We start from the raw sequence: 18,832 nt of genomic DNA, 5'->3' as shown, positions 1-18,832 counted from the left end.
CCACTCTAAGCACCTGACTGCCCCACTCCTTTAATCCCCAGTTGCCCAGTAACCCCCAGGAGACAACCCTCAGCCCCGGTCACAGGTCATGGACATGGAAAGGGAGCAAGGCAATGCCAGCACCAAAGAGGAGGCTCCTGACCAGTGACTGCTGGCCCCTTGGGAAAGGCCCGGGACGTGAGCACCAGATGCCGTGCTGCTTCCCAGCACCCAATGGGAGAGGACGGGGACACCACGGGAAAGTCACCTGGCCCTGGCGTCCTCCTTAGCCATAACACAGCAAGCCCGCCTCCGTTCCCCCGCCTGCCCCCCTCCTCCTCAGCTGAGAGTAGGAGCCAGGGCCCTCCTGGGGCCATGGCAAGAACTGCTGTGTCCCTGTCCACAACATGGACCAGGAGAGGCATCCCTGGTCTCAACTGCAGGTCTCCTGCTCCCCCATGAGGCTGGGATCAGTGGTCTCTGATAACTCAGGAGAAGAGAGCCAGCAGGCATTGTGAGGAGGGCCATGGGGCCAGTGCCATGCCATGCCATGCTCCAGAGGCTGGCCCTGGGCAGGCACTGACGCCTCCACCACCAGGTTTCTCTGCTCCCGAGGCGCTGTGCCCTGGAGTTCGGGCACTAACGGACAGCCCACTCTCCATGACAATCATTCTCCCAGCGAGCCGCCCAGCTCAGAGGGTCCACCCAGCAGCCTGGCTGCAGGGTAGGGCACAGCCACTCTAAGCTGGCGACCCCTCTACTCCTAATCATCCCAAAGTACCCTCAGTGAGCACCGGTGGTGAGAGAATGCTTCCTTCCTGTGGAGGCTTCGCTCTGCCCCCTCTACCCACTGACCCTCCCGCAACCCTGAGGCCAACACAGGCCACGCACAAGGCTGCCCAGTGCCAAGCAGGAGCTTCCCAGGCTGCCTCATGAGAGCAATGCTGCAGTGCTGCTGCCTGGCTCACCCCTTGCCCCTGCCTACTGGGCACACCTGGTCAGAAGCAAGGTGGGGCCTGGTCAGAGAAGGGCGGGGCATGCGAGAGGGGTGGGGCCTGGTCTGAGGAGCAGGGCCTGGGGAAAGGGGGTGGGGCAGACAGCCTGAGCTGAGTTTTTCCACGCACCGGGGACCACAGGACTTCAGAGCAGGAGGCAAAGTGAGGACAGGTTTAAAAGCTCCCGTGCCAGCTGTGCAAGGGGCTACTGGGGCAGAGAGCCAGTGAGCAGTGACTCCCTGTCGGTGCAGCCCCAGTCTCCCGAGCTGGTGCTTGCTCAGCGAGAGAGCCACAAATGTCCCCGGACAATCTAAGCACATCCGGACAGGCTCCGGTGCCCAGGCAGCTGAGAAGAACTGCTCTGACCTCTACAGGAGCAGGAGGGCGCCCTAGGGAACAGGGACAGCCTCAAGGCAGGCCCTTCAAGACTGAAGGACCAAGCAGTGAGTCTCCCTGCAGTCAGCCCACAGATCCCCCACCCAGGGACTGGGGGGCCAGTGGGTGGGATCCACTGCCCAGTGAATGCCGTGTACCTGAGGGAACTCGGCCCCCCACAGGTCCCTGCTCTGTGGCTGGGGAGGGCAGGACAGCCACCCAGGGGTCTTGGTGGAGGGGTCTAGGTACTGAGGGAGCAGGCCAAAGGGGGGTGTCCAAGGGGACGTCACACAGGGAGGGACTCCCTGAGCACTTCCTTGGAGAAACTCAGACACAGAGAATGGGTGTCCCAGTTCCGGCAGACACACACACTCAGGCGGGGTGGCAGGGTGGCCATCCCAGCAGTGGATGACCCCAGCCAGAGGAGCTCCTCACTGACACCACCATAGTGACCCAACGAGGCCCAGACAAGGGTCCACACCTACCTTTTCTGCCAATGACCTAGGGCAAGTGGCCACCCGACTTCTCATCTGTAAATAGGTGACAATAGTTCCTTCAGACCATGTGACTGGCATGGCAGAATAAGGCACGAGTAGGAAGCGCTCACCACATGCCCTGTGAGCTCTCAGCCAGAGGAAGGCCTGGGTCGTGTGAAAGGTTCAGCAGCTCTCAGGTCCACACCTGAGACCTGGGCCCTTCTTGTCAACCACAGCCCTACCCACGCTGCCCTGAGCAACCCCCAGGCCGCACCCTCACCCACCATGCTGGCCACTCTGTGCAGCCTGGGGCTTTCAGGGCAGGATCCCGGGCTCAAGAGAGGCAGGGGAGGGAGAGGAGGGCAGGTTATCACCGCACGTCCAATGTCCTGGGCAGGTGAGGCAGAGGGGCCGCCCCACCCCAGTGAATTCTCACAGGTGATGACACCACCGCCCACCCACCTGCCTGCCCACCTGTGGCTTTTCCTTGGCACATGACAGCAAACATTTCCAAGTGGTTGGTAGGAATCCCGTGACCTATTGCCACCATGAAGCCCCCTAGCCTGGGGCCGAGGGTGTCAGGTGGCCTCCACACTGTGGGCAGGTGCACTGGCCCTCCTTCCTGGCCTGCCCAGGTGTATGGGCTGGGTAGCACCCTCTGTGCATACAGGGAGCCAGGCTCAGTGGCACACATCAAGCTTGTCACCTCAGGGCGGCCAGAGTCATGGCGCTGGGCCCAGCGTGGCCAGAGGAGGATGAGCCACAGAGCTGGCCCTGAATCCCTGGGCACTGCATGGGAGCGAGAGCCGTGGGGGCAGTGCGTAATGTGAGCACCGCACGCTGGGATTACTAATTGCCACAATTACACGGGTGGTAAATCGGAAACCCTTTCTGAGACCTAACAGGTTTTCTTCTCTTCTGCCTTCTCCAGTGTCTGTCCACCCTGAGACAGATCAAGTGGGGACTCTGTGCAGCTGAGATGTGGCAGCCCCCAGCAGTCCTCAGCAAACGCACCTGCCCTAGGTCATCTCTCAATCCCCCAGCTGCCAACGGACCCATCCCCAGAGAAAAGAGAAGGAACGAAGGCTGGAGGCATGCTGACAGCAGAGGGGGAGACCCCACAGCCCTCCCAGCCCTCAGCTCCCGTGGGAGCACAGGGGGTCAAATGGCAACCAATGGGCGCTCCCCAGCCAAAGTCTGACTCTAGGCCCAGGGAACTGGGCGGGAGGGTCAGAAGGCAGGGGAGCGAGGAAAGGGAGGCAAGGGAGAGGCAGGGTGGGGAAGCAAGAGGAGGAGTCAGTCAGTCCCTGAGGCGGCAGCGGCCACACGCCTGCTGAACAATGCAGTTTTGAATTCAATTAAAGCGATTATCTGTTGTGCCAAATAAATTGTGTACAGCATATATCCTGCGGTACTTTACACCTCCGGGCTCATTACTCCCTGTTTCCTCCTGTTTATGCGCTCTCAAATTAAATTGCTGATAATATGCGCCAAAATAAAAAATGAGCGCACCTTGTCCCAAGAAAATTGATTCTCCCTTTTCCTGAACCGGCGATTGCCAGGTTTTATATACTCTGTTCCTGGTGATCATTAGTAATTCAATTTTCTTTTTATTAGCACCCTTATCTGCTGAGCAATAGAGTGGCAGAGCTGACCTCTTTCGCACGGGTAAATGTTTAAAATCTTTTCCCTGATTAATTTTGCCAGTTAAGAAAAAGAGGAGAAATGGCCCGGCTCTTAGCCATCACAATGAATAAAGCTTAATGTTGATTGTGATGGAATTTCTAACGCCAGGGAAATTGATTGAAGGCAGCAATTACGCTGCAATAGTAACTCAAGGGAGATGGGATCGCTTTCTCCTGGCCGCAGCCTTTCAGTTATTTAAAACAATCCAATTTGCAAGGATAATTATGTATTAGTGTTTTATCTGCCACTTGAAATGAACAGGGGAGTTTTGATACTGGCCCAGCATTAGCAGGTTATTGCTGCAAATTACTTGATATCTGCTTTCTTTCACATAAAAAGGAAATTAGGCAATCAATTACCAGAAAAAGGTGAACTGAGGGATAAGAGGAGCAACTACGCCCTCTGCTGGCCACCAGGGCTGACGTTGGGACCTTAGGCAGTGCTGTGGGCAGCTTCCTGAAGCCTCTGCACCCCTCCTTTCCTCCCTTCACAGTTTGGGAGCCCACAGGGGATCAGGTCCCTCCCCAACACTGCTTAAAGAGGACCGCTGCACCCAGGGCTAAACGTTTATATGGAGAAACCGAGAAGAGAAGCCTCAAAGCAGCCAGATGAAGAGGCAGCCCCTGCCCCCCGACCCCATCCACAAGGAGGCCCTGCCAGCTGGCTCCTAGCCCAGGGTCTGCACCTTCCAGGAAGCAAGAGAGCATGACCTTGGCGATGCAGGCACACACACATGCACACACACGTGCACACGCACACTCACACACACCCCCAGCTGCTGGAGCCCACCAATGGAGGGCCAGAAGGGCTCACTCACTCACCCCAAGTGCCTATAGCATTAAATGAAAGCGTGTGTGAGGCAGCTAGCCAGGCTGGGTCATGCCCAGCCCAGGATCTGAGACAGGCAAAACAGGGAGGGAGGGAGGGAGAGGGGAAAAGGGACAGGGGAGATGGTCTCTGCAGAAGGAGGGGCCTGGGGGAGCCACACGCTGACTCCATCACAGCCCTCAGCCCAGGGAAATGCTCATCCTCACTCCCATCCCCACCACAGCTGCCTCTGCCCATCTCAGGATCTCAAGGTGGCTGTGTCCGGGGCTGCCTGCCCAGCATCTCATGCCTTTGTGCAAGCATCTTCCGTGAGCTCCCTGCCCACTGTCGATGAGGACCCCCTCCCTGGCCTGGCATTCAAGTCCTCACCCACAGGCTCATCCTGGCTCACTGCCCTCTCCAGGCCTGCTGGATGCTCCTGGTTCCCCCCACCAACACGGCCTCCTCACATTCCTGAGCACACTCATGTAGGTCCCAGGCCCCTCCCCTGTCCCGCCCTGGCTTCCCAGCATAACCAGAACCAACCTCCTTTTCCTTTTCCTTACTGTGGCCTACACGACCCTTCCCCATCATCTAGCCCCACCTGCCCTCTGGCCTCAACCCCTCCCATCCTCCAGGATGCCAGCCACAGAGGGCCTCTCTCTGCTCCTGGAACACAGCAAAGTTCATTCCCACCTGTGCCCTTCACCTGCAGAGATGTGCGCTGGTCATCACTCCTCTCCTCACTCAGGTCTCAGCTCAGGCAATCACCTCCTCAGAGAAGCCCCCGACCACCTGCTAACACCAACCCCTGCCCCTCCTAGCAGCTCTCTTCTACTGCATTACCTCTTTTCTTCTCCTGCTTTTACCACCTGAAAGCATCTTTTTGACCTGTTTACAAGTACCCAGGTAGCTGTTGGTCTTCACCACCACAACGTGGCTTCAGCATCCACGGTACCCCCGGAGCCAGCACACTGCCCTGCACAGAGGTGTTCAATATATTTTTATTGAATAGACGAGGGAGGTGTGGATGGTGGGGGATGAGGGCATGGATGGATAAACAGATAGATGGATGGAGAATGGACAGAACATAGAAGGATAGATAGACGGATGGATAAACGGGGGATGGAGAATGGACAGAACACGGATGGATGGAGGACAGATGGATGGAGGATGGATGGATGCATGAGTAAATGGAGGGATAAATGGGTGGATGGATAGATGGTGGATGGATGGATGGAGAATGGATGGGTAGAGGATGAATGGATGGAGGAAGGATGGATGGAGGAAGAATGGGTGGAGGAAGGATGGGTGGAGGACGAATGGATGCACGATGGATGGGGGGATGAATAAGTGGATAAATGGGTGGATAGAGCACATATGAATGAAGGATGGATGAGTGGAGGATGGATGGAGGGAGGATGGATAGGGGGATAGATAAGTGGATGAGTGAGTAGAAGCCTTCTCCAAGCCCTTCCCCCAACAGGACTCTCTCCCCTACTCTCCCTTCCACTTCCCTCCCAGAGCATTCTGTGCCGTAGTTATCACATCTGCCTATTAACTATGAGCTTATTAATACTCCTCCTAAGGCAGGGGCTGTGTCAGCCCCCTCAACACCGCAATCCCCCCACACATCCCCACAGTGGCTGGTCCAAAGCCTTTCTCCTCCTCCCACACAGCACTGCACCTGCCCTACCAGTGGGAGGCAGGCTCTGCCATCCCCAGCCTACACCCCACTCTGCTCTAGGCCTAACAAGGGAACCGTCCTGGGCACGAGCAAACCCTGGGCACAAGCAAGCGACGGCTGAGCCTGCAGCACAGCTCTCAGGAGGATGCACACGGCCTTTCTCTCTCCCCAGTCCAGTCTGCTTACCAAATCTACAAGCCCAGCTGCTACAGTCCACCTGGCAGCCAGCATGAGCATCCTAGAACATCTCTGCTTTGCCCTCATGCCGGCTCCAGGCCATGGCCCCAGGCCCTGCCTGGCTCTCTAGCTCCTCGGCAGCCCCTCAGCCAGCAGTTTCTGCAGCAGTAGAGTAGAGTAGAGCCAGCAGTTTCTGCTGAGTGTGTTGGGGTGGCCAGGCAGGGCCCCTTGAGGAGGCAGTAGTTTAGGGAGACTTGAATGGCGGGGACATTATATGAGGTGGCTTGAGGGAGGAATGTCCCAGCCAGGGGCCCCAGCTGGCCCCAGCCTGGTGGATCCTCTGTGCCCAGGTTTGTCTTCCATAGCTAGTCCGAGTGTAAGCAGACAGTGTGATCTGGGCCCAGAACATGGCCGGCTAGGAGGGCTGCCCTGGCCCGCTGCTCTCAGAGCAGCAGCGTCCCTGCTTTAATTCTCTAGGCCTGTGTCTGGCTTGCTTGGGAGCCATCGCTTCCTGTCCTGCCTTCTTGGGCCTTTCCTGGCACCAGAGCCCTCTGGGGAACTGGATTTCTGGAGTGCCGGTGAGCATCTGCTGGGCATCAGGCCTCCTCGCTGGGCCTGGAAGCAAGTGTTCGTGGACCACCTGCTGGGCCAGGTGTTGGGCATGCCAGGGACGCAGCAGACGGAGCCCTGGGCCTCATGGCCCCCTCCTGCCTTCCCGGGGCACTGTGCCCTGATGCAGGAGTGGGCACTGAGGGTCTTGATGCAGGGGTGGTCACTGAGGGTCCTGATGCAGGTGGGCACTGAGGGTCCTGTCCTGATGCAGGGGTGGGCACTGAGTGTCCTGATGCAGGTGGGCACTGAGTGTCCTGATGCGGGTGGGCACTGAGGGTCCTGATGCAGGTGGACACTGAGAGTCCTGATGCAGGGGTGGGCACTGAGGGTCCTGATGCAGGGGTGGGCACTGAGCATCCTGATGCAGGGGTGGGCACTGAGGGTCCTGATACAGGAGTGGGCACTGAGGGGTTGTGGGTGTCCCAGGTGGGCACACCTTGACCTCTCCAGCCTATTCTCTTGCTGTGTGTCAGCTGCTCTCCCAGGAGTTCAGCAGAGCTGGTCTTGACTGTGGTTTGGCTGTGCCTGTGCTACCTCTGGCCCCAAGGAGCCCGGTTTGGGGGTAGACATGCCTGAGACAGACTGTTGCCATCCCACGCAGTGGGCACTCCTGAAGAAAGAGTGCCACGTGGTAGAGAAGTTCATTCTCTCTCGTGGGCTGAGGACCTGCAGACAGGACCCCTCTCCAGACAGGGCAGGAGCAGGCAACACCTGGAACCCTCCACGTGAAGCCAGGGTTTGTGGCCAGGCGGGCGGTCCAGAGCGCTCTCTTTCCCTCCTCCGGGCTGGAGGGCTGTGGTGTGGCTCAAGGGGCCAGGGTGAGGGCTGCTCCAGGCACAGGAAAAGCCTGCGGGTGGCCTTGCTGCAGAAACTGCTGGCTCTACTCGCCCCAACACACTCTCCTCACGGCAAGTCACTATGGAAACATCTCAGCAGCTGGCTGGCTAGAACGCAGGCCACAGGAGGGCAGAAGGGAGCCCCCCTGCCTTGTGCCTCCTGGACACCCAGCACCTGGACCAGGATGCAGAGAGGCCCATGGACACGCCCACCTCCCACAGCTGGCCAGTGTGGCGGCTCATCTATGGGGACAGATCTCCATCTGCAACTTCTCCTCCACTCACCCAGACCTCTCTGCTGGCTATGACAACACTGCAACAGGGAAGAGTTGAATGGGAGCCTGGAGTCCCCACGGAGGCCCAAATGGCTATAAGCACCACCTCCTGGCCTCTCTCCCAGCTGCTCCAAGAGGCCACCAGAATCCCACCTGCCCTCAACCTCCCTGGGGGCTCAGCCATCCCCTGCTGGCCTCCCAAAACTAGGGGCACCTTCAACTCGTCCTTCCAGTCAGTCCTGGGGCAGCCTGGGCACTGGTCAATCCACTGCCTTCTCTCCACTCCCAGTCAGTCCTGCAGCAAAGGCCCAACCCCCAATCCAGCCACCTCACTGTGGCCACCAGGGACCACCATCAGGCTCCCTTTGCTCTGTCACCCGGGGACGAAGTCCACACTCACCACAGCACACAGAATGTGGCAGCCAAAGAAGGACGGGTGGGCAGTCAGCGCCCTCTAGCCTCACTTCCTCACATCTCCCTTGTGGCCCCAATTAGCCCTCTACCTGGGACCCCACGCCCCACCCTCATGTGGCCAGCTCCCATGCAGGCACTCAGCTCTGCCCAGGCACCTGCTCCTCCGGAGCCTTCTCCAAAGCCCCGCTGGCCCGGCCAAGGACAGTGCCCTCAGCTGGGATCCCTGAACACCACGCCAGCGCCGCCATTAGAGCACAGGACCCAAATGGGTCTTGGCCCAGGGCCTAGCCTGCTCAGCCCCAAAGCCCCGTCACCTCAGATTTCACATGCATCAGTCTGGGAAACCATCACCACCATCCCCCAGCTGCTCAAAGGGGAGAGAGAGGGGACACCACAGGACCAGGTGTGCCCAGATGAATCCTAGCTCTCCAGGACAGTGTCACGGGGAATCGCTTCCCCATTCCCCAGAGCCCCAGAACCCCCACCACAGATCCCCAGCACGTGCCAGCCTGGCGGCAACTCCCCCAAAATACTGCTATCACCTCACCTCCTCAAGGGGGCCACGCCCCACAATGCTCCTCACCCTGCTGACTACACACCAGTGACTCAGAAAGTGGGCAAAGCCGACCTCTCCCAGGCCAGCTCACTCAGGCTTCCTGAGAAAAAGGCAGCAGCCATCAGGAAGGGAGGGGTAGAGCCAGTGGAGGACACAGGGAGAGACCCTGGGTGAGGCAGTGGCCTGGGGGGAAGCTCTGGGTAGCACAAGCCATGCCCCGTCCTCCTCCAGGTCTTCATGACTGCCACCCTCTCACCCACTTTCCAGCTCCTTCTGCCAACAGGGCCGTGGCTGGGTCTATAGAGGGATACGCAGAGAATCTCCCCACCCAGAGTGTAGCGCACAGGGCCTCGGCCCTTCTCCTCCTCCACTTGCCAGCCCAGGCCACCCACTGCCCACCAGGCTGAGCACTTTGGGGCCAGGGCCCTAAAAGCTGGGGGTGGACAGTGAAGGTGGTTCCTAACAGGGGAGCAACGCCAGCACAGGCCCAGGGAGAGGCGGGACTTGCAGGCCCGGCTCAGCTCAGCTTGCTTCCCAGAGCCCCTCCTCCGATCGTACCTTCCTTGGTGGAGAGGTGGGCTCGGCCTGGAGGCGGGAAGCAAAGCCGGTGCCTGGTAACCTGCACGAGGCCCCTGTTGGGGGTCTTCTTCGGAGCGGGGCTGCTCTTCCCCCGGAGGGCCTGTCTGCGCCGCAAGCTGAATTGGCTCTTGGCAGTGGCACCAGGTGGGGGGCTGCTCTTCTTGTCCCCGGGAAGGCTGCGGAGACAAACAGCAGGCAGCTCCCAATAGGCTCCCACCCTCTTGCCCACCGGGATCCCAGTGCCATGGGTCCCAGAATCATGGAATCGGCCCCAGGAGGCGGCAAGCCCCAGGGGGTTCCAGCCCCCACGGGCTCCGCCTTCCCAGCTAATCAGCCACAGCGGCTGTCTGACGGCTGCTCCCATGCCCATCGGCAGCCAGGCTCCCAGCCACAACCTTGGAGGATCCGGGAGCCAGGGCAGGCGGAGAGCGGCCCCAGCCCTTGACCCCCCACCTGGTGTGTCCACAAGCATCTCCTCTATCTCCCCAGCCCAGACGAGCCCCAACGTGGGGCGAGGGGTTGGGGGGCAAAGGAGCAGGGCGCCGTCCCAGAGTAGGAGCTGCCACCAACCTCCCGAGCCCTCTCCGCAGGAGGGACTCCTTCTCACAGCTCCCCTTTCCACACTTGCTGAGACCTAGGAGGCCGTGGCCAGAAAAAGTGAGAAAGTGAGGGGGGCGGGGAAGCCTGTGTAATCCAAGATGGCACCTGTCTGGGAGACCAGCGCCAAAGACCAAGGTCAGACAGGAGGAAGGACCTCCGGAGGGGGACTCGCAGAGAGGATGGCATGTGCCACCGTGTCTGATGGCAGAGGCAGGCTCTCTGCCCTTGCCATTAGCAGCTCCCACGATTAAGTCCCTGACCCCAGACCAGGCACTGGGCCACGACGTCATCTTTGAGCCTCCTCACAACCTGCGAAGGTGGAGGGCTGGGAAAATGGCACACGTTCAGTGAGGTAGTGACTTATCCAGTCACCTGGCTGCCAAGGGGGCAGCCTTCCTCTCTGGTGGAAGAATGATCCCCTCCCGCAGACAAACTGCACCCTGGGTTTGCTAGCCCCGTGCCTGGCCCAGGCACAAAGCAGTCCATCCACAAATCCTGTGGTTGTGCCCCAGCCGCTTCTGATCTCTCACCAACAGGAGAACAGATGGGCTTCCTGGCACCCACCTCCACCTGTCCTCACCTGGCTGGGGGCCCCAAGCAAGCTCCTGGCCGTGCTGAGCCTCCCTTATTCATCTGTAAGGCACAGCAGTAACCCCAGCCTCACCCCTACCAGGAATGTTAATGCCACCGCACCCAAAGTTCCACGCTCAGAGCCGACCTGGCAACGCAGCAGGTGATGCTTCATTTCCTCCTCCCACACCCCTGCAGGTGGGCCCTCTCACCAGCTCTGCATACCAAGGAGGAGCTTACTGGGGCAAGCCTCACCCCCACCTGCCCAGACAGGATTCTGGGGTGGCGGCAGGGACACGTACCTAGCACTCCCCCGCCTCCGGATGATCTTGGTGCGGCTCTTCACTTTGTAAGCAGAGAGTGGGGTCTCACTGAAGAGGGGCTTCAAGCCGCTGGGTCCTACTGCTGGTCTGTCCCTTGGGGCGGACGTAGATGGGACTGGAGAAAGTTGGGAGCCATGATCCTTGCTGCCAGCCTCCGAATGCCAACGGAAGGACGAGGAAGAGGAGGCAGAGGGGCTGGAGGCCTTCCACTTGTACTTGCTGGGGGAGGTCCCAGATGTGGAGGACACGGCCGACCTCCTGGGCTTGGCATCCGGGTTGGCTCTGAGCTGCAGCTTCTCCACTCGCTCTGCTGTGCCAAAGGGGGTCTTGCACACATTCTCTGAGGCAGATCTGGGACTGAGAGCCCTCCGAGTAACACGGGGACTCTTCACTGAGGCAGCCACCCATTTGTAGTTGTTTTTCCGGAACTTGTTGGTTCGACAGGACACAAGCAGTGAGGCCTCTGGGGTCTGCCTGGGTCCAGAAGCTGGTCTAACTGGATCTGCCACCAAGTCAGAGGGAGCCGGCTGATCTGGGTGGCTGGCATTCGCTCTTCCATCACCAAGGAGCTGTGCAACACAGCTGGCCACAGACTGAGAGCCCACCTTCTGACCAAGGGCCGTGCCACTGCGTTGGGGCAGGGTAGAGGACAGGAAGTGTGCCTTGACCAAAACCGTGCTCTCACTGACTGTCCGCCGGGGCTCCGAGGGGCTGTCACTCACACTGCTCACAGACTTCACCACCCGGGGCTTGCCAGGCTCCTTCTGGCAGACCAGAAGGGGGTCCTCTGCACTGCAGCTCCCCTTGGCTCTTCCTGGCCTCAAGGGCTGCTTCTGCCTGCCAGGGGGCTCACCCTCACCTTCCTGAGGCCTGTGGTCGCTCCACGGAGAATCCTCACATTCTTCCAAGGAGCCCCGCAGGACCCCTGCCGCACTAGCCAAGCTCGGCTTTGAAGGTGGTTTGATTTTGATGACCATGTTCTGATCTGAACTCAGCTGGACCTGCCTCTCCAGGACACACTGCTGGGAGTCAGGAGGCTGGCTGCCCCCAGCCCCAAGGGGCGGCTGTGAGGCACAGTTGCCAGGTGGGTCCAAGGATCCTGGGGGCCGATTCACCAGGGAGTATTTCTTGCGCCATGCAGGCCCATGGTTTGGGGAGAAGCCCCTCCGGCTTGGACAGGGGTGGCGAGCACTGAAGGCCCTGCTGCTGTCGTAAGTGGGTGGCTGCCACAGAGAAGCGGCTGAGGTGCCTGGGGCAGGGGCACTGCCATGGAGGTTTTTGTAGTCATCGATCAGACCTGAGAAGACAGAATCACAGGCTCAGTTAATCAGAGGGTGAGAGTAAAATCAGCAACAAACCACTGACAAGACCTTGTCACCAGCTGACAACCCCTCCCACCCCCAAACCCCATCTCACCCCTCAGCCCCTGCCAGGTCCTAGTGCAGAAGAGGCAGCCCCTAGTGCCTGAGAACCACTGAGGCCCCGAGGCCTGTCTGTTCCATGAGGCTTTTCCCATGAGTTCTACTTCAGTCTATTTCTGGCTGCTTATCCTGAAAATGCACCCTTTTGGCATAACATTCCCTATTTGTGGGAATATTATGCTGGGTCCACAATCCTTTCAGCGGAAGTGTCACTCAATATGAAAAGACCAGCAAGGCCTCATGCTGTAATGCCTGGGCAAGAAGGGGGTCAGTCAGCCAGGAGGCCCTCTGCTTGCCCACAGATGAAAAGGGTGCGAGACTGCAGCTTAATGATCTCCCTGCCTGGCACACAGGTCAATGAGTGCAAGACAACTGACACCCCTGAGCACTCCACACCTGACAGGAAGGTCACACGGTCCTCCCCTAAGGAGAGGAGGGGCCTGATCCTCCTGAGCCCAGTGCCGTGGACTGACATGACCCTTTCCAAGGAAGCCCTGGATGGCTGTTGGCTGGGGAGGCCTTGGCTAGAACAACCTAGGACGTTAGGACTCGACCAACAAACCAGTAGCCAGCCCCCCAGTTACAACACTCCCTCACCACAGGGCCTGCCCCCAGGCCCAAAGAGAGTCATGTCCAGACCTGGTGACACTTCAGGGCAGGTATGTTGGAAGTCCAAGTAGTGGCCTGAGGGCCGGGCCAGCCCACCTGGACTCTCCCCCATACACACTTTCCAAGTCCTTAGGTCTTCTCTTTGTGGGAATAACTTCAAAAAGGAATTTCTTTAAAAAGTATAGAAAGCCCAAGGTGGGTCTAAAATTTGAAAAGTGTAGAAACTGAGACCTGGGAAGCCTGGGCCTGGAGTATCAAGGGGGGTGTGACTGTACGTTGGGGAGGAGCGCAAAACCGGGCGTCCGGGGAAGAAACACACCCCCTGGTTCCGAGCGGCTCTGCTACGCCGCACTGCCGGGCGCCGGGAGCGAGGGGGCGCCGGGGACCGGCCCGCCCGTGAGGGGTAGGGGGGCGCCTCCCGCCGGTTACTAAGCGACGGCCCGCCGCCACCCGCCACAGCGCCGGAAGAGCCCGCACTGCCCGTCGGACGAAACCTGGGCCGGGGGCTGACCCCCGCCAGCCTGGAAGCCCCTCCGGGTCCCCCACCCACTGCCCGACCCTACCCACTTCCCCGCCCGACCCGACCCGGCCGTCGAGACCGCGGGCGGGTAGCGACCCCCTTCGGGGAGGCGGGTGGGGCCCGCCGTGAGGTGAGGGGAAAAAAAGGGACGCGCGACCCCAGCCCCAGCCCGACCCACCCTGCAGGAGGCGTATCTGCCGCCGTAATTGCTCCTTCTCCTCCATCTCCAGAGTCCGCGACGCCCGGGCAGGCCCCCGCGACGTCATCTCCACGCGACCGTTTCCCCGCGAGCGGGGCGGGGTGGTGCCGAGACTGCGCACTTCGGCCAGGCCCGGGCGTCGGCACAGCCGCGAGGGATGGGCCGTCGCCCCGGCAACGCCTGCGGGGAGGCGGGGCCACGCACGCGCCGAGCGAGAGGCGGGGGCGACGTCCCTACCGAGCGCCGGGTAGTGGCCTCGCGGCTCTTGGGGAGGAGACGGTGGTGGGTGGTGGTCACCCGCCTAGGGCGGCTTGGGACGCCTCCTTTGCCCCGGGCTGTTGTTCCCTGCAGGCCTGGGCGAGAGGCTGAGACCAGGAACCCACCCCAGCGACAGCGCACTTCCTTCCCCAGTCTTCGCGGAGAATTACGGTCTGGGAGCTCCGCGGGGGCGACCTGGTGGGACGAGGGGCCACGAGGTTCAGTTAACGCTGTTCCGTGGGCCAGGGCAAGGAGAAGAAAAGTCCAAGAACTGGAGCCCCTGGGTAGACGTGTTAAATCTCTACGTGACAGATTTTGGTTTATCAGTGGAAACAAGTATAAAAACGGGTGTGTCAACCATTGTGCGTTGCTGGGGGATGTAAAATGGTGCAGCCGCTGTGGAAAACAGTCTGGCCGTTCCTCAAAATTAGAGTTCGAGTAGATTTACATAGACCCAGAATTACCATATGACCCAGCAATTCCATTTCTGGGTGTATACCCTGTTAAATAACAAATATTCAACAGAGTAATTTAAAAGATCAAATTGGCTCTATTGAATGATTCGTGAATCGCGCAGCATCCCATCTAGCAAATAGAAGGGAGCTCCGTCTAGCTGCAGAAAAGGAAAAGTTTTTAGAGGCAGAGAGGAAGTGTAAAAAAGGAAATTATTAGCAAAGAATGCATTGTCTTAGGCAAGGTCTCCCTCCTAGGGGGAACGGAAGGAGTCTATCAGTAAACTTCCTAGTTCTGATGAGGAAATTCCAGGTTGGCTGGTTAAAGGTCACATTTCTGAGGAAGGCTGAAACTGTAATTGGGTTAGGTATTAAGTCTTGGTCTGCTGCTGCAAGGCCTAACACTAGTGACTCCACTTTAGGCCTATTGTCTCCTTTTTAACAATCCTAAAGAAGTGAACGCAGGGACTCAAATATATTTGTACAGCAATGTTTGGTAAAATAATATTCACAATAACCAAAAGGTGGGAACAGCCCAAGTGTCCAGGAGGATGAATGGATAAACAATGTGGGATATATATACAATGGAATACAATTTAGTCCTGAAAAGGAATGTAGTACTGATCCGTGCTACAACATGAGTGAACCTCAAAACATGCTAAGTAAAATAAGCTGGTCACAAAAGGACAAATATTGTATGATTCCACTTACATGAAATATCTATAATAGGCAAATTTATAGAGACAGAAAGTAGATTACAGGTTACCAAGAGCTAGAGGGAGGAGGAATGGGGAATTAATACTCAATGGGTAGAGTGTCAACTCAAAAAGCAAATTTGTCTGTTATTTTACCCTCTAAATGAGTTTATTTGGGAATAGCCAAAAGAAATACAATTCAGGAGGCACATACTATGTCAAACTGCAGGCAAATCCAGAGAACAGAGGGGAGCTGCTGTTATAGAGAAAAAGGCGGAGTAGGGAGCGGGTGTTGTAAAGGAAAGTCCATTGAGTGAAAGTAACAGTTCAGGGTGGTAACGGCTTCTCATTGGCTGAGCTGTGGCATTTCTCATTGGCTGGCCTGGTGCCCCTGGGAAGAGAAATCTTGCTTCCACAGTAAAGGAGTTTTACTTCCTGTTTAAGAGGATGGAGCAGGTCTCTTCCTACTGGGTGTAATTGATGATGTGATAGGGGTTCGGGCTCCCCTACAGGTCTGCCAGACTCCAGTGTAGTTAAGGTTTCTCTTTACTCATTTCACAAGATTTTCTGTTTGGAGTGATGAAAAAGTTTTGGAAATAGTGGCAATGGTTGCATAACATTGTGAATGTACTTAATGCCGCTGAACTGTAGACTTGAAAATGGTTATTTGACAACTTATATATTGTATATATTTTACCACAGTTTAAAAAGTGAACAGAATGTGTCCACCACTGACCTGCACAGTAGGAAATGTTAAAGGAAATTCTTCAGGTGGAAGGGAAATAATATAATATGGAAACTCAGATCTACATGAAGAAAGAGGACAGGAAATGGGAAATACGTTAGTAAACTTTTTTAAATTCTCACTTCTCGTTTCCTCTAAAAGACAAATAGTTAACAGCGAAAATAATGAAATTGTATCATGGGGTAGAAGTGAAACATATGCTAATGAAATTGTATCATGGGGTAAAAGTGAAACATATGCAGACAATGAGGCAGGAGGTTCCTGCCTCTGTCTCCTGCAGGTGAGGATGCAGCCCACGGCCTGCCTCCCAAGTCAGCCCCTGGACCCGCCCCAGGGGTCAGTACTATCCACTTCACATGCAGCAGTGCACACTGTGAGGGCTTCTCCTTCCGCAGTGGTGGCGTGCCAGGCTGGGAAAACCAGGCAGTAAAATGGCCTCTGCACTCAGGCTGTGGGATGTGGGGTGGAACCCCACTAGGAGTCCCTCCCAGCCCAGATGTATTTGGGAAGAGAGAGAATCTTTTCAGCACCATCTTTGCTTCCTTCTCCCATCCTGGCCCCATTCCAAGCACTGCCCAGTCCTGCCTATCCTCATTCTTAACCCTCCTCTTCTCCCACTGCCGCTGTTCCAGCTGAACCCTAGCTGGAGTTTCTGTCTCTCCCCTTCCAGGAGTTCTCCACAAAGCAGCGAGTGGTACCCTGGGAAAGAGGCCATGTGGACAAGCTCACAGTGACTTATGTACTGGGGCTGGTGACCATGGGCCCAGCCTCAACGCCTGAACCTGTGTAAGATACTTAGCCCTTGGGAAAACTCTGAGGACAGGGGAGGTCTCAGAGGAAGAGTGAGATGGAATTTCCCAGCAGGGATCTTGAAAAGCATTTATGCTTTGGACTTGCCCTGTCTTGCTTCTCTTGAGAATCCTGTAATCAGCACCTTATGAATGAGCCAGGGCTGGCCTGCTGCAGGATAGACAGCACGTGCCCAGTTAGTACCACTGACCCTCCTGACAGCCAGCCATCTGCCAAACGTGAGGCCATCAATTGCCAGCTAACCACAAAGTTGATGAACCCAGGTGATACCACGTGAAGCAGAGATGAACCATCTCAGCTGCACCCAGCCTAAATGCTGTAATTTAGGGCAAATCACATAATTATGAGCAAATTAGTGGATGTTCTTTATGCCACTAAGTTTTGGGGTGATTTCTTTTTGTTTGTTTGTTTTCCTGAAGAAGATTTGCCCTGAGCTAACATCTGTGCCAATCTCCCTCTATTTTGCATGTGGGTCGCTGCCACAGCATGGCCACCAATGAGTGGTGTAGGTCCATGCCCAGGACCCAAACCTGGGCCGCCAAAGCAGAGCACACGGAACTTAACTGCTAGGCCATGGGGCCGGCCCCTGAGGTGATTTCTTGCACTGCATGAACTAAGGGATTCATGGGTCTGGCACTGAGCCTGTTGTCTTCTGTGCCGGACAAGCTCTCTGCTCCTGGACTCCAGTTGCCAGGTGGCAGGGAGGAGAGCCCAGCCACCTGCTGAGAGGAGGCAGGGATTGTGGACTTGTCTCCTGGGGTCATGAAACTGTGGGTGGGAGGTAAGTGCCGTCACAGTTTGCCTTCAGTGGTGATGAGAGGGGAGCAGAGGCTCACGTGCACTATTTACTCAGGACACTGGCAGAGACTCTGAAGGGCGATTTGCAATATGTGCCAAGACCTTGAATATCTTTTGAGCAGTTTCACTTTTAGGAAGCCCCCCAAAGGAAATCATGAAACACGTGCAAGAACTTTTGAACAAAAATATCAAGGCTGCACTCTTTATGAACACTGGACAAAAACGTTTAGCATGTTTATAGCCATTTACAGCATGCCAGGCCTTGTTCTAGTGTTAACATGTATGAACACATTTAATCCTCAGAATAGCCCTCTCGGGTGTTGTTTCCAGTCAGGGATGAGGAAACCAACATGCAGAGTGGGTCAATCTCCGCTCCCACACCTGGCAGGATAGCCACACCCTCCCCTGACTTCTGCACAACCTGGACTGTCTACTTCCTGGCCATCTCTCCTCCAGTGGTCTCTACTTGCTGATGGCCCAGTCTCCCTGCCGTCTCTTTGCCTGTCGTCTTTGTCCCACAGGCTGCCCACATGCAGGTCTGGGGTAAATGAAGGGATTTCCGTTACAGACAATCCGAAAACCAAGGAACCGAGGGTCAGACATTCCAGCTGTTGGAAGTCCATCAAGATGGGCATCTCCCTCTCTTCCTCACCCAGAGGTTTTCTCCCACCACCCCTCTGCTCTCCCCCACCTTCTCCTACACCCAGCTTCCAGCTCTTTTCTTATGCAGGGGGTTTCTCTGCATGTAGCCGGATCGGCCGTCCTCTTTCCTGAGCTGCAAGCTGTTCCCCCTCACAACCCCACCCAGGTATGCCCTGGGCCTTGCCACACCCCACTTCTCTCCAGCCCCACCACCTAAGGTCACCCCGGTGCACCAGCCTCTCTGAAGGGGGTGGAGGGAGTAATTAAAGGGAATGTAATGTAGCTATACCAAACACACTTTTATCAAGGGGACATACACAAAATGCCAAATCTGTGCTGGGTGTTATCTGCTCCCCTTTCTCTATGCCCTGCCGAAGTATCTGCCTCCCCCCTCCACCGACCCAGCCTGCATCCACTCTTGGGGGTATTTCCCCCCTCCTGCCATCTCCTTCCCTCTAGAAGGTCTATATGAGAGTCAGGTGACCTGACTCACCAGGCTCTCAGGTAGGAACAGGTGGTTGGCAGTGATAAATAAATGACAAGCAATAGGATATACTGGAGTATATGAGGAACCCATTTGATGTAAAACTAATTCAGCCTGAACTTGTTCCAAAAAGGCCTGATGTGACTGTTGACCATGCATTGTATATCTGCTTATGCCCTTATATCTACAATGCCCTTATAGGTAAGGATGTAACTTCCCCCACATTGGCATTTCCTTGAGGATAAGCATCTC

General features: G+C 56.9%; 1 protein-coding gene across 5 annotated transcripts in view; it reads right to left on the bottom strand.

Annotated features, from left to right (window-relative positions):
* The window catches only part of ZC3H3 (zinc finger CCCH-type containing 3), a 105,671-nt gene extending 91,891 nt beyond the window's left edge, over positions 1 to 13,780 (bottom strand). For all 5 annotated transcript variants that reach the window (XM_087447340.1, XM_087447343.1, XM_004443038.3 and 2 more), the window contains exons 1-3: positions 13,676 to 13,780; positions 10,927 to 12,244; positions 9,434 to 9,630 (exon numbers count right to left, since the gene is read on the bottom strand). In XM_087447340.1, the coding sequence (XP_087303466.1) occupies positions 9,434 to 9,630; positions 10,927 to 12,244; positions 13,676 to 13,763 (1,603 nt within the window). In that variant the 5' untranslated portion in view covers positions 13,764 to 13,780. The remainder of the gene's footprint in view (positions 1 to 9,433; positions 9,631 to 10,926; positions 12,245 to 13,675) is intronic.
* Between the last annotated feature and the right edge of the window lie 5,052 nt (positions 13,781 to 18,832).

Source organism: Ceratotherium simum, chromosome 23 (assembly GCF_057802395.1).
Source record: "Ceratotherium simum simum isolate JZ-2026a chromosome 23, ASM5780239v1, whole genome shotgun sequence".
NCBI classification, from domain to species: domain Eukaryota; kingdom Metazoa; phylum Chordata; class Mammalia; order Perissodactyla; family Rhinocerotidae; genus Ceratotherium; species Ceratotherium simum.
This window is presented reverse-complemented; position numbering and strand designations above follow the sequence as displayed.